This window comes from Equus caballus, chromosome 6 (genome assembly GCF_041296265.1).
Source record: "Equus caballus isolate H_3958 breed thoroughbred chromosome 6, TB-T2T, whole genome shotgun sequence".
NCBI classification, from domain to species: Eukaryota; Metazoa; Chordata; class Mammalia; order Perissodactyla; family Equidae; genus Equus; species Equus caballus.
In genome coordinates this window covers 72,464,081-72,476,822 of record NC_091689.1, presented here as the reverse complement: position 1 = coordinate 72,476,822, position 12,742 = coordinate 72,464,081, and the positions used below count along the sequence as shown (strand labels likewise).

The window sequence follows — 12,742 nt, the reverse complement described above, 5'->3', positions numbered from 1 at the left end:
AATGGTATTGTGATTATGTTTTTAAAAATCCTTATTCTAAGAAAACACATGCCAACATATTTAGGGACAACATAACATGATGTCACAACTTAGTTTCAAAAACTCATATTTATATACAAAGAGAGTGAGAGAGAAAAGAATAGTGTGGCAAAAATTAATAATAATGAATCTACATGAAGGGTACGTGGGTCTAGATTGTCCTATTCTTTCAGCTTTTATGTAGGCTTAAACATTTTCAAAGTAAAAAGTTGTTGAAAACGTGCATAATTAAAGACTACAAAGAAATACATCCAAATGTAACACGATTATTTCCATGTGCTGAAATTATGAGTAGCTTTTATTTTCTTTCTATACTTCCGAATTTCCTACAATGAACATAGATGATGGTTACAGTAGTTTAAATATACGTCAGGAAACTATAACAAAGAACGAACTCATGATCTTCAAGGAGTAAATGGACTGAATTTGGAACCCGTTGTTTGACAGAGCTTACCAGCAAAAGATGCAGCCCAGCAGGCCTTTGCTAGACTGGAAGGACATGGAGAGTCCAAAGGATGGAGACGTCAAATTTGAGCATGATAACGCTTCTGTGCTAATTGCTAACATTTTGCCACATTAGTTCACAGTCTCTCTCTTTCTACAAACACACACACACAAACACACGCTCACTGTTACCATTTTTCACATTTGTATCTCTCTGTCTTTCTCCCTGTCTCTCTCTCTCTCACTCTGTCTCTCTCTCTATATATATAGATAGATACATACATACATATACACACTATATATATAGCATATATAACGTATGTTATATGCCATATAACACTGTATATTATATACATAATATTTGACATATTATATTAAGTTGCAGATACAATATTTCAGCCCAAACGATACCATGCATTTCCTTAGAATAAGAACATTTTCCTACATAGCCATAATATGTCTCAAACCCTAAGCTAAAGAACTGTGTAAATAATTGACATAGTTCTAAAATAGATCCCTAATAAACTGTACATGTGACATAATGTAAACATATCACAATAGCTCCTAATTCATATTGCTATAGCATTTTACAGATACCTTCTTGAATATTTCATTTGCTATGCACGAGAGTCATCTGTGATAGGCAGATGAGGACTTTTCATTTTACAAATAATATAATCCTTTTACAAATATTATGCATTTTGGGGCCGGCCTGGTGGGGCAGCAGTTAAGTGCACATGTTCCGCTTCTCGGCAGCCCGGGGTTCGCTGGTTCAGATCCCGGGTGCAGACACGGCACTGCTTGGCAAAAGCCATGCTGTGGGTAGGCATCGCACGTATAAAGTAGAGGAAGATGGGCATGGATGTTAGCTCAGGGCCAGTCTTCCTCAGCAAAAAGAGGAGGATTGTCAGTAGTTAGCTCAGGGCTAATCTTCCTCAAAAAAAAAAAATGTTATGTGTTTTCCTAAGGCCACACAGACAACAAATGGTAAAGTCAAGAGTACTTAAAAATAATAAGTTACCTGCACATTAGCTAGTTCATTAACAACATTTATGCAGACCTTTCTAGAATTTAAAAGGGATTTTGGAGGCTAATTTAAACCTTATCCAATTATTTATTATTCATTCAACACATTTATTGGGTATCTATTATATCAAGGACTATTCAAAGACTATTAAAACATTTGACATATTTTTCCTTGATGAATTTACTGTTAGCAACTTTAGGATTTGGAATCACAGGATCTTAGAGCAGGAAGAGACTTGAGGGCTCACTTAGTCTAAAATCTCATCTAATGCTCACATCCTTTACAATAGTCTTACACCTCTAAGCATCAATTCACAAGTCTCAGAGCTGTGCAGAAGGTTAGAATGTTTTTTCACAATGAGTCAGGGGACACTATAAAATATAATTGTAAGGATATGGAAAGGAATATTTATTTCAAAATGGAAGTGGTTTTAGCCTTCTTGTCTTCTCCCTTTCAAAATAAATGTCTTCACTGACATGATCCCCAGCAGGAGAACATAATCCTTATTTATATATTGAGGGGGTATCTCAATTATAATATAATGCACTTCTAAATGCTTCTTGAAACTCATCCAGTGAATTTCTAGTTTCTTGATTGCACTAACAATTTCCTTTAAAGTTATCTATGGAGCAGTAGATGCCATTAGGAAAAATCTCCGTCAAATAATAAACATTGAAGGATGATACGATCATTATCCATCAAATGGGCCAGTCTAGATCAAATATGTTGTCACAGGTAGCAATAAAATGACATTTAATCAACAACACATGTATAATAACTTGAGATATATCTACAATCCATACATTTAAATACAAAAATACATAAAATATTACTATAATTTGTTTCTCTGAAAAGGTTATCATATCCACTTGAAAATCATGAATTTCAAAAATGCTGAGTAAACAACAATTTAAATCAGATTGTCCGACAAAATTACACAACTAAAATATTCAATATTCTACCAAAACAGAAGGACACAACATTGACACTGCGTGGAGGACTTAGACCCAAATACGCAGGAGAGACGCATAAAGGCGGCATCAAAACAGTAGGGAGAAGACAGATTTTATAATAAATAACAGTATCAGTTGTTTGCTAAAGAAAAAACGGAGTAGCTACATTACTCCCTACACCTAATAAAATTTTGATGAACCGAAAGTGTGAATGTAGACTAGGTAGCAATGAGAGTACTAAAGGAATATTCATAATTAAGTTGATAATATTGGGATAATAGTGGAATTCAAAATTCAATTCATAATCACCCTCTGTACCAAAGGTGGGGTGGTAGGGGCCCAAAGGCTGAGAGCTGAGGGAGATATATTGCCTTTAGGGAATTTAAAAATAGAAAGCAACTGCTTGCACTGGGGCAGATCACGCCTACCATCCCTGCCCTTCCTATATCTCGGACCACACATGTCAGGAAAATCAGATTCCAAAAGGTAAAAGAAGAGAAAATTTGTTTACCGAAAAACTTCAAACTTTGCAACAGCAAAATGCCATGCCCAAGTTTAAAAGACAAACCATAAACTGGAAACCATTTGTAACACACGAAAGAAAAAAGCCAACATTAACGAATGAATGTTACAAATGAATAAGAAAAAAAGTGGATTAAATGAGTAAAGACATGAAAATGTACAAAATATGAAAGAAAAAATATATGTCCCATACATAAAAGGTTGCTTGGCCTCAAATAAGAAAATAAGCAAATAAACAAATGATTAAATATTTGAAAACTAAAAACATTAAATTAGCACATTTTTAATTAATTAATTTGTGTGTATGTGAGGAAGATTGTCCCTGAGCTAACATTCGTACCAATCTTCCTCTATTTGCATGTGGGATGCCACCACAGCGTGACTTAATGAGCGGTGCACAGCTCTGCACCTGGGATCCAAACCTGTGAACGCCGGGCCGCCGAAGCAGACACATGAACTCAACCACGACGCCACCAGGCCAGCCGCCAGATCATCACTTTTTGACTATCAACTTTACGAAGATTTAAAACACTAACAAACCCAGAATGGAAAACAGGTGCTCTAATTCAAGTATTGAGGGAATTTTAATTGACAAATCTTTCTAGAAGGCAATCAGTGTTTCAAAATTCAAAATAAGTATACCCAGCAATACCCTTCCTATGAATTTAATGTTTAAAAAATTAGTTCCATAAATGAAAAGTTTTTAATTTAGGAGTCTGTTAATTAAAGCACTTCCAATATATCAAAGACTTAGAAAAAACTTACATATACATTAAGATGTGGTTAAATAAATTACTGTATGTCCCAGAAATGAAATATTACGTAACTGTTAAAACTAATATTTGACATAAAAAGATGTCCATGAAATATTAAGTAGAAAAAGAAAACAAATCAAACAAGCAAAATTTACAATACAATATGTACATAAAAACTTAAGCACATCTAAATCTAGATATAGTCCTATCTCTATGTTAGCAGAGTATGAAGCATTATTTCCACTAATTTATTAGAAACACATCTACTGACCTGCTCAACAGCATTTGCTGCTTTCACCTCATGCCCTTACGTTTTGCAAATCAAATCTTACTTTAAAATGACTTGCCTGAGTTGCCTCATCATGGACTCAACTTCAAAACCCAAAATGGTTGCAGGGGGACTGAGGGTGTTAAGACCTAAGCCATCAACATAACGTTTGATTATCAATCCAACCATGAGAACATCCTCCAAGCCATGGTACGTGTATCTTTATCACTGAGGACTTCCCGGGAACAGCGACTGCAAGTTCTTCAAAAATGTCTGCCTTGTATTTAATTATATGTGTTACCCATAGTAGTTACAGGAAGAATAAACTTTCAAGCTGTTCAATGTATTCACCACTAAATTTAATTTGGGATAAAAATGAACACTTTTAATATTACCTGCCATTGGGAAAGGCTGGAAATAGGAACATTTCCCGCATCTTTACAAAGGGACAATACTGCCACATGATCTATGATCTGATACTGTGAATGATCTATGGTGCTCGTGCACCAAACAACCATAAGCATGGACACCCTATTTAGCATCGAGGGCCTTCAAAGACTAGAAATGTTAAGGGTTAACTGAAATCCTAAATGTACATTGTGGGACTAGGCTGTTCAAATAACTCATTTATTTAAACATGTGTCACTTCTATTTCTAGCTAAGATGGAATAACAGGGGCTAGATTTACCATCCTGCATAATACAGTGAAATAAGCAGACAAAATATATGAAACACTGGATACCAGGAGCACAGGACAGTGATCCCTGAGAGAGAGCAAACAAATAAGGTGAGTACTCAGTGTCTGGCAGAGTTCCAAGCCCACGGCACAGGGAAGGGGAACACGAACATGGGCCCCCCTAAGTTAGAAGACAGAGCAGGGAGTCCTGGAAGGAAAGGCAGCTAGGAATATGCCAGGCATTGTGCTAAATATTTTATATGAATTTCTCATTTAATTTGCACAACAATCCCCTAGGATAGACACTATTCCTAGGTACTACTGCATAAGCAAGGAGAGAAGTTAGGTAATTTCTGCAGCCTCAGCTAGTAAGTGTAGAGCAAGGAATCAAACCCAGACAGTCTGACTCCACAGCCCATGTTGAATAGATTCCAGCCAGCCAACAGTTCACTCAGTCATATCTATCTCTGTATCTACAGAATCCTAGAAGGCAGTGCCTGGAATGTGCACCGAGAAAGATCAATTTAAAATAATCGAGACCGCCTTTTTAAAAATTTGAATACACATCTGAACTCTATTCATATTTACACACTTTCATAATTTATAGCTTGTTAATATCACAGCTCATACTCTTAAAATCTAGAGTAAATGCTAATTATCTCGTTAAATTTTTTCTATAAATAACATTTTCCCCCGTTGTGAAACAGTACCAAATTTTGAGCTGCCCATCTTATAATCAATTCATACACACTATATATGATGTAGAGATAGGAACCTTTTGCTAACAAATGAGAATATTTTTCAATTACTTCCTATAACTTAGACATTAAATTATTTGGCATGACTTTAAAAGCACTTAATGAGCCAGAAAATCGTCACACTTTTTCAGAATCATTTGTGGTACTTAAAAAACTGCAGATGTTCTTGATCCTCATTCTAGACCAGTAAGTCCCGACCTTGGATGCACATTGGGATCACCTGGAGATCATTTAAGTAGCATCAATGTCTGGAGTCCACCGTAAACTAGTTAAATCAGAAACCCTGGGAGTCAGATCCTGGGACCCATATATTTGAAAGTCTTCCAGAAGCTCCTAACATGTGGCCAGACTAAGAGCCCCTGCTCCACACCTACTAAACAGAATTGTAAAGAACATAGGCCCAGTGGATACCTTTTTTTTTTAAGCTCTATATGTTATCTAATATACAGTCAGAATTGAAAAACACTTAACTAAATAATCCTCCATCGGCCACCTGTCACTTAGACCAGGCAGAATTTCTTGCAGTTATCTGAACAAGTCACTTTATACCTTAGTACCTTTTACCTGCAATGTCTCCTCCTGCTCTTTTATTATGTTTTTCTCAAGCCTCCAGCTTATCCTTTAAGACATAATTCCATAATCACCCTCCCTTTCAAGGAAGTTCTGACGACTTACAGCTCAGCTAATCACTTGCTCCCTTGTGCTCTCTCTCTGCCTTGAACTAGATCTCCTATTGAAACTGACACAATGCTTTATGATTATTTGTTTACAGCACTATTTCTCCTGGTAGAATGTGTACTTCCGGAGGGCAAAATTTACACTTATTCATGCACATTCCCCAAATTCACCACTGCAGCAATGGCTAACATACTTGGGGCATCTGCAATATGCCAAACCCTTTTCTACGCTATTTATATGGACTACTTCATTTTACCCTTCCAACAACCCTGTGAGGTAGGCATTATATTTCTCACCACAATTTACAGAAATGAAAACCGAGCCCCAGAAAGCGAACCTTGAGGAACACCACATAGCTATTAAGTAGTAGCACCAGTTTGGTTTTTGGTAAACGTTCAATAAATTATTGCCAAATGCATGAATGAATGAATAAAAAATAAGGATAATTTTCTCTTGGAGAATTATCATAACAATTACAATGTTAAAATAATTGGGAAAAAGTGATTCATTGTCTAAAAACTATTTTTAGAAATAATTTTTCAGGTAAGTCTTAACAAATGCAATGAGTAAATAAAAAAAGGTCCATAGATCAAAAATATAAGAAATTTATAAATTAGGTCTGATTATATATCACAAAATGCACAGAAGCATATTTTCTTTCTTTTTTACTTTCAGAGAAGTGTGAGTAGAGCATGTTTCATAATCTCTATCAGATGATAGTGAATAACTAGAGAATAAGATTTCTATTTACCCAAAGATTGTTACATTTCTATGGATGTTGGCAGAGTTGACACCATCAGTCAGCATCCATCTCAGTCAACAGTGCAACTGTCACAGGACCCAGAATTAACTGTCACTCCCAACAGGATACAATATAAATATATCCACTTGACTGAGTTAAAGGTGAAGCTCTCCAAGTTGCTTAAAGTTGAAAGTATTCATTTCATATTTATCTTTCAAAATGTAGACAGACACTGAACTGTGGACCTTGCCAATAAGAGAAGTGTTTCTACCTTTGCGTTCCAGCTGCGATGGTAGCTGGCGGGGGGCTCTGCTCTCAGGCAGCTTGGGTTTGCATCTTGTACAATCCTATAGACATTGTTAATGGTCCCTAAGCTTTAGTTTCCTTATCTGTAGACCAGGAACAGTAATAGGACCTATGTCAGAGGGTCATAAGGATTAAATGAGATAATCAACCCGTGCTAAGGGCTAAGCATGAGGCTCTGTTTAACTCTAAAGGTGCCACAGAAAAGGTTTTTTCCCATTGCCGACTTCTCTGAGACATCAGTAACGAACCCACACTCACATGCACTCACAGGGTGAATGCACCACAGTAAGGTTTAATACAGAAATACACAAAAATTTAATAAATACGTGGTCTTTTGTTTCTCTAGAAGTTTCCAGGTTAAAAGTTATAACATTAACAGGAAGATCCATTAAAAGGAAAAGACAAGGAGATAGTTCAAATCATACAAAAGAGAATGATTTTCTTCTCAGACATAATTGCTTTGGAGAATGAAAAGTTTGGTGATGGTGATAGCAATGGTGACAGTTACCGTTATTTAAAATTTGAGGCAGAGTTTAAGACTGGGATGATTAGAAGTGCTCTGACAATAATAAATACAGTAATGATAAAGAGAAGGTCTGGCATGTAGCAAGAAAAAAATGCATACAATATATTAAGCAGCCAAGGGGAAGTGGGGGCAGAATAGAAAGGATCAGGTTCCAGGTTTTTCTGCCATGATCTTTCTCCATATTTATGCTACCACACATTGATATAGGAGATTAAATGGGACTAGGAATGAGTATCTGGATTGACATGAAGAATCAGCTGGATACTGAACTTTATAGAAGATTTGACTGAAACCAGGAAGTCAGATACTTAACATGTGAAGGGCCATGAGTTTGAACAGAGTTGAACTGAGCTGGCTGGTAGCTGGCCCAGCCCGCGGAGGGAGGTGGCAGGCTCGAGTCCCACAGCAAAGTCAACAGGGACCAGAAAGATCTGCTGTCCAAGTAGGTGGACAAGGCTTCAAGAGCAGGATTTCCAGTCCATGAACAGAGTGACTGGGTTGGGGAATGAATGGGGAACCAAGTGCAGGCCTCAGTTGAGGGGCCCGACTACCTTCGTGTGACACAAGAGTAACAAACAGGTCTTCCAAGTTAAGATCCCTGTTCTCTGCCCACATTTTCTAGGTGGGAGTATATAAGGCTGTGGAATTCCATCCTTTAAGATTATTCTTCCAAACCTGTACTTGACAACACTTGCTGTTTGTGGCCCTGTCATTTTGCTTTGTTTATTTTGGCTGTTTAACAACTAAGACTGAATATATATAAACCTGTTAAAGTACATGTTAGAGTTGCATGTGATCTAGGAGAAAGACCATAGAATTTAAAGCCAAATAGCTCTGGATTCAATTCTCATTTAGACTGAGTTCTTATCTTGGCCACTTCCTGCGTGACTGTGCAAATTACATAGTCTTGCTGAGCCTCAGCTTCCTCGTTTTACAGATGAGAAGAAAAAAGCTAACTTTCCGCCCTGGCACGAGGATAAGACACTGTGTGTCTAATGTATCTGGCACTGAGCCTGGTACACAACAGATACTCAAGAGATCATATTTTATTATTACCGAACAACCCAGAAACACTCGTAGCCAGAATACATACTTTGAAATGTTTACGAGAATGCACATTCTGCTTCCAACATGCAGCTATGTAAAACAAAAGAGAGGATATGTATTCGGAGCAAAAATAAAACCAGGCATTGGAAGCTGGGGTCATTTGCTTTACTAAGTACACAAGTTGTGGGTGGGTGGGCAGGAAACAAGCGAGGATCTTTTGCCGAGTCAGATATTCTCTATAGAGTATTTTCTTCTGACTTAGGCATGTATTTTAACTGAGCTGCAATCATCAAAATGATGTAAAGCCACCTGTAACTTTATTTACAAATAATTACCTATCTAAGACTTTTCTAAAGATAGAGCTGTCCTTCCCCAAATTGATGCCAATCCCTCAATTTTCTATTCCCACTCAAACTGAAATCTGAAAGACAAGATGTCTGTACAGATCACTTGCCCTATGACTGTTTCTTACTAATCAGAACCTGAGATTCTGATGAACCTGAGACTAGAAGAAGAGGAACGGGAGCTGAGAAAGGGAGGGAGGATTCCGTGGGGTAGACATAATATGGAAAGAACATGTCTGAACATAAGACCATGAAAACACAAGAGCACAGGAAATGGATTTTCACTGGTAGAAAGTCAGTTAACGGTAGAAGTAATAGGATTATTAGAACAGGCATGACCAAAAAAAGTTGGGATAACCCTAAAAAGCAACATTAAAAATCTAAGGCAAGAAAATGATGCCAGTGATTTCTGGAGACCATAGATATAATGGTATCCAGACTGGGTATGTTTCACATTAGATTGTAACCATGAGTCATCTTGCTATACAGGGCCAAATAGAGAAGCTACGTTATTTGTTTTACTATTTAAGTATAATTAGGAAGAAAGAAATCCCAAGTGCAATGTTTAAAGGTTTAAACTCCAACGTATAAGAAGAAAAAAGTATGCTTGTATCAGGAACCGTGCAACCAAGAACTCCAGGCCCAAGGCCCTTCTCTGAAACTCTAAGAGCCAGAAGTATTTAGGAGTTTATACTTTTTCATATTTAAGAAAGTTAATGATGCATGTAACATAATTACATAAACTCTCAGCAGGGTCAGGGCCAGCACCTTGTACTCAAACATGTTTAAATGTATATACTGGTCACAATTAGTCACACAATAAACATCACAACAATGTGATTGGCTACAGTGTTCTCTTGATTCTCCTGAACTCACAACTGAAGACACTGATTATCCATCTTGAAGAGAGAATTATCAAGTAAACCTTATCACCTACCTGGTGTGCCTTCTGATGTTTTTATCCCCATTCTACAGCAGTACTGAGCAATGCCGTAGTCCGCAATCTTGGCAATGATGGCAGCATTGGGATACAGGGTGAAAAGCAGCACGTTGTGGGGCTTCAAATCACGGTAAATAATCATGGCCGAGTGGAGGTATCTGTCAGAAAATGCACAGGCCATCTTACTAAAATGTAATTACAATATTATAATTTCTGCCATGATTTCCTTAAATATGTATGTCCATTATGCAAAACATCAAAAATTCTGTACTAAGTTTGACATTCAAAGTTAAGACATATTGTAGAAGGAGATCAAAACATTCAAGTCCAATATCACAAAGCAAACTTATGCTTTTAAAAAAACAAAAACAAAATAGGTCCATCTTGATAAGTGAGCGATTTAAACTTTAAGGCACAACCACTTCAAACAAAGTACAATTTGGGGGGACTTTTCTTTCATAAACCTTAATAACTACTTAAAAGGAATTCTGAATTCCCTCAATGACCATATGAATATTTTAATTAGTTTAAAATGTAAAAAGGTTAAATAAGAATTGATAGGATTTTGTTGTGACTCTCATTTATTTAATAGTTTTGATTTTCTTAAAACCATATCGAAGTTTACCTCAGCTTTTTAAAGTCTCTCTATTCCATGTCTCTTCTGATATTTATTTTTTGTGACTAAAATGCTTCCTAATTCTTTGGAAAATATTTTCTACTTTTTCAATAATAAATCAAAATATCAGACTTTTCTAGCTATCAATATTGTACCCTGCTGGAAGATGTAGTTCACTTGAAACCCAATTCTATTATAAATTAAGGTTAACAAAGAACATTTTGGACGGTGAGTTGAAATGAATAAAACACTGTCTTGGGAAAGGGGATGTTGGATGACGTTAAAGTCTTCAGAGACTGATCCGTTCAATCAAAAGAACTAGAAGTGGACATTGCAGGTAAAGAATAAAAACTAGTTAATACAAAAAAACAAAATAAAGTTTTAGTCTCAACCAGGTCTTGCCCATTCTGGACACACGGCCAGAGGGCTACTACTGTGCCCCAACCACTAGTCACTCTATTACTCCCTTTCCTAACACCCATAAAATTCACATTTTCCTCAACTCTGTCTTCCTTGCCTCCATGATGCCAGATTTGCTCTCCACGTGATCTCACAGGTATCTCACGACCAACCTTTAAAGAACAATTTTTCACAGGACTTAATGGACGTAAATTTAAATCCTTTGTTTGTTTGTGGCTTTTGGTTCTAGTTCACATTCTATTAACAAATATTTACTCCATTACCTATTACCAATCACACGCTAGAGGCATAGGGACAAGTGGCAGCAATACCCTGAACTTTCCATTGCAGGAGAGCCTAGAGTATACGTATCATTTAATTGTATCAACTAATGCAGTAGACGCTTCTTTCTCTTCCAGGATGTAGTTAGGACATTTGACATTAGGCCTATTCATTTCTGTACACATATTTTTGGCTGAAAATAAGATAAATGTACTAATGAAGTTGACCTTAACAATAAGTAATGGGCTTGAAAGAAAAATTTACTAAGGGCTTACTGAAAGGCCATTAGCTTCTCTTGCCCTGCTGCAGAGAAAAGCTGGGAGATTAAGAAGAAAAAAGTTAAAGCCAAGTGATGCATAATTGAATAGCATCTAAATCCTTTCTAAAGCACGCCTCTATCAAAATATTTATAGAATACAGACTCTCTCAGAACACTTCCCAAAGTTGAAAGAAAAATAGTTAAACTTAATTTGAAATAATGTCAGTGGGAGGGAGAGATTATCTGGGTTAGTTAAAATGTTAAATTATAGAATTTAATCTTAAAAAGTGTAGTTTTAATAGCTTTTAAGAGAACAGCAAAAGAACTTTTGAAATATTAACAAGTGCAGATCTTGCCTTCCTGAAAATAATTCAGTCATAATTTATGCATTATGTGACAATAACTACTGTCAAATATTTTATTAAAATAAACTGGCCTATACTCAGTCATTCTTTGTGATTAGCATCAGTATTGCCAAGAAACTCCTTTCTTTATAATTTAAAGTAAACCTTATCTCATCCTAAATAGAATTATTCTAAAAATAGAATGTATTAATTCATTTAACCAATATGGATTGCGCCTCTATGAGGGCCAGTCACCAGGGAATATAAAGCCATCTTTGCATCTCTGTTCTAGAGAGGTCACCATCTAGGAGAGACAGGTGCTCAAATAAGGTTGCAGAGATGTGGTAAGCACCTTATGCTACGGAAGCCAGAGGAAGAAAAGCACAAAGGCAAAGATAGCAAAGCAGGTTCTCCCACTAGCTCGTAAGTTTTCAACCTGAGAAGAGCAATCAATATAATGTCTACCTTTCCCTCTTCAGCACATAACACAAAGTCCTGCATGGAGCAGACTCAAGAAACATGTGTTAGAGAGGCCAGCTCTTCCTGGGGCCGTTGAACTTCATTGTGGAGATGGTATGTCAGCAAATTCTAGGGGAAAATGAGTCCTCTCGGCCAAAAAATTGTGGGAAGAGACGAAAGAAAAATGCAAAGAGAGACATGGTTGTCAATGAAAAGTCAAGACCTTCACCATGAACACCAGGTATTGGCAGTGGAGTGGCAGGAGGCTGGAGCCGCAGACAAGAGGCATACATAAAGAGTTTTGATGCTATTCATGGAGTTTGAATGTATTTGCAGATAATTGGGTACTACCAGGGAA

The 12,742-nt window shown here is 36.8% G+C and overlaps 1 protein-coding gene across 3 annotated transcripts in view; it reads right to left on the bottom strand.

The window, feature by feature from the left end:
* Nucleotides 1–12,742, bottom strand: part of LRRK2 (leucine rich repeat kinase 2) — a 134,344-nt gene that overhangs the window by 19,958 nt on the left and 101,644 nt on the right. For all 3 annotated transcript variants that reach the window (XR_011439737.1, XM_014740975.3, XM_070270127.1), the window contains exon 41: nucleotides 10,023–10,183. Coding sequence is in view for 2 of the 3 variants with exons in the window: in XM_014740975.3 (XP_014596461.2) it covers nucleotides 10,023–10,183 (161 nt within the window). In the remaining variant the exon portion in view is untranslated. The remainder of the gene's footprint in view (nucleotides 1–10,022; nucleotides 10,184–12,742) is intronic.